Here is a 1,488-nt window from a genome sequence, read left to right as displayed (position 1 = left end):
TCCGAGGAGATGGCCCGCCTCCGAAGCGAGCAGCGGTGTCCGGTGCGGTCGCCCCTGCTACCTCTCCGCCCTATCCTGGACCGGGACGGCCTGCTGCGAGTGGGGGGACGCCTGCAGGAGGCGCTCCTTCCGTTCGCCGAGAAGCACCCGCTCATCCTCGCGAAGGAGAACTATCTCTCGCTCCTCCTGGTGCGAGAGGCTCACGCCAATTCGCTGCACGGAGGACCGCAGCTGACCCGTAGTCTGCTCCTGAGGCGTTATTGGATTCTGCGAGCAAATTCGCTGGTCCGGTCGGTCATTCACGCCTGCCTGCGCTGTACTCGATTCCGAGGTGCCACCGCAGAGCAGCAGATGGGCCAATTGCCGGCGGAGCGCGCGCGACCCGGCCGCCCCTTCTCCACTGCTGGAGTGGATTACGCCGGCCCTGTGCCCCTCCGAACCTCTAAAGGACGCGGCCACAAGGCCATTAAGGGCTATATATGTCTATTTGTGTGTCTGTCGTCCAAGGCGCTTCACTTGGAAGCGGTCTCTGATCTCTCCTCCGCCTCATTTTTAGCCGCCTTCAGACGGTTCATCTCCCGTCGAGGTCACTGCCGGCGCCTCCTGAGCGACAACGGGACGAATTTCCGAGGCGCCGACAGGAAACTCAGAGGCATGTTCCGCGCAGCGTCCGAGTTTTACAAGGAGTGTGCATCGAGCCTCGCCAACGACGGTACGGACTGGGCCTTCATACCGCCTGGCGCTCCTCACTTCGGAGGCCTTTGGGAGGCCGGCGTCAAGGCCGTGAAATACCATCTGCGACGCATCGTCGGGGATACCTGCCTCACCTTCGAGGAGATGGCCACCTTGTTGGCCCAGATTGAGGCCTGCCTCAACTCCCGGCCGCTGTATGCGCTCAGCAACAACTCTTCGGACCTTGTAGCCCTTACACCGGGGCACCTTCTGGTCGGGGAACCGTTGGCGGCTATACCGGAGCCTCCGCACGCCGAACACAATCATGGCGGACTAGCGACGCGCTGGGCGCTGACGTCTGCCATGCGGGACCAGTTCTGGCGCAGATGGTCCAATGAGTACATCCATCATCTGCAGCAGCTGAAGCGTTGGAGGAGACAGGCGCCCAACATAGCCGTAGGCGACTTGGTCCTGCTCAAGCACGAGTTGCAGCCTCCGACGAAGTGGGCGCTCGCTCGCGTGGTCGACACCCACCCGGGTTCCGATGGGCTCGTCAGGGTGGCCACCATTACCCCCTCGCGTGGGCCACCTTGACGTGGTGAGGGGGCTTAAGGCGGGCAATCCGGATGTCTCCGGAGGGCCCGCCGACTAAGAGCCCACATGGCCAAGGAGTGGCCAAGCCGGGAAACCGGCCGAGGAGGGCGGGGAAGCGGTGTCCCACGGACTGTTGTCCGGAGGGGCACCGTGGACCCGCGGCGTGTCCCCGGAACCATGCTTCATGGTTTCGGGGACGACCTCCGGTGTCCGCGGACTATT

The 1,488-nt window shown here is 63.8% G+C and overlaps 1 protein-coding gene across 1 annotated transcript; it reads left to right on the top strand.

Moving 5' to 3' along the window:
* The first annotated feature begins 9 nt into the window (after positions 1–9).
* Positions 10–1,266, top strand: LOC105556728. The gene has a single exon (XM_012003826.1). The coding sequence runs from the start codon at positions 10–12 to the stop codon at positions 1,264–1,266; it is 1,257 nt and encodes a 418-aa protein (XP_011859216.1).
* The last annotated feature ends 222 nt before the right edge of the window (positions 1,267–1,488 follow it).

The sequence above is a fragment of the Vollenhovia emeryi genome, unplaced genomic scaffold (assembly GCF_000949405.1).
Source record: "Vollenhovia emeryi isolate VEMERY1.0 unplaced genomic scaffold, V.emery_V1.0 DF948471.1, whole genome shotgun sequence".
Classification (NCBI taxonomy): Eukaryota; Metazoa; Arthropoda; class Insecta; order Hymenoptera; family Formicidae; genus Vollenhovia; species Vollenhovia emeryi.
Note: the sequence above shows the minus strand (reverse complement) of the source record. Positions and strands in the feature narration are given on the sequence as shown.

Excerpts from the sequence above, each read along its gene's own strand:
- LOC105556728 (XM_012003826.1), top strand. The coding sequence starts at position 10 with ATGGCCCGCCTCCGAAGCGAGCAGCGGTGTCCGGTGCGGTCGCCCCTG.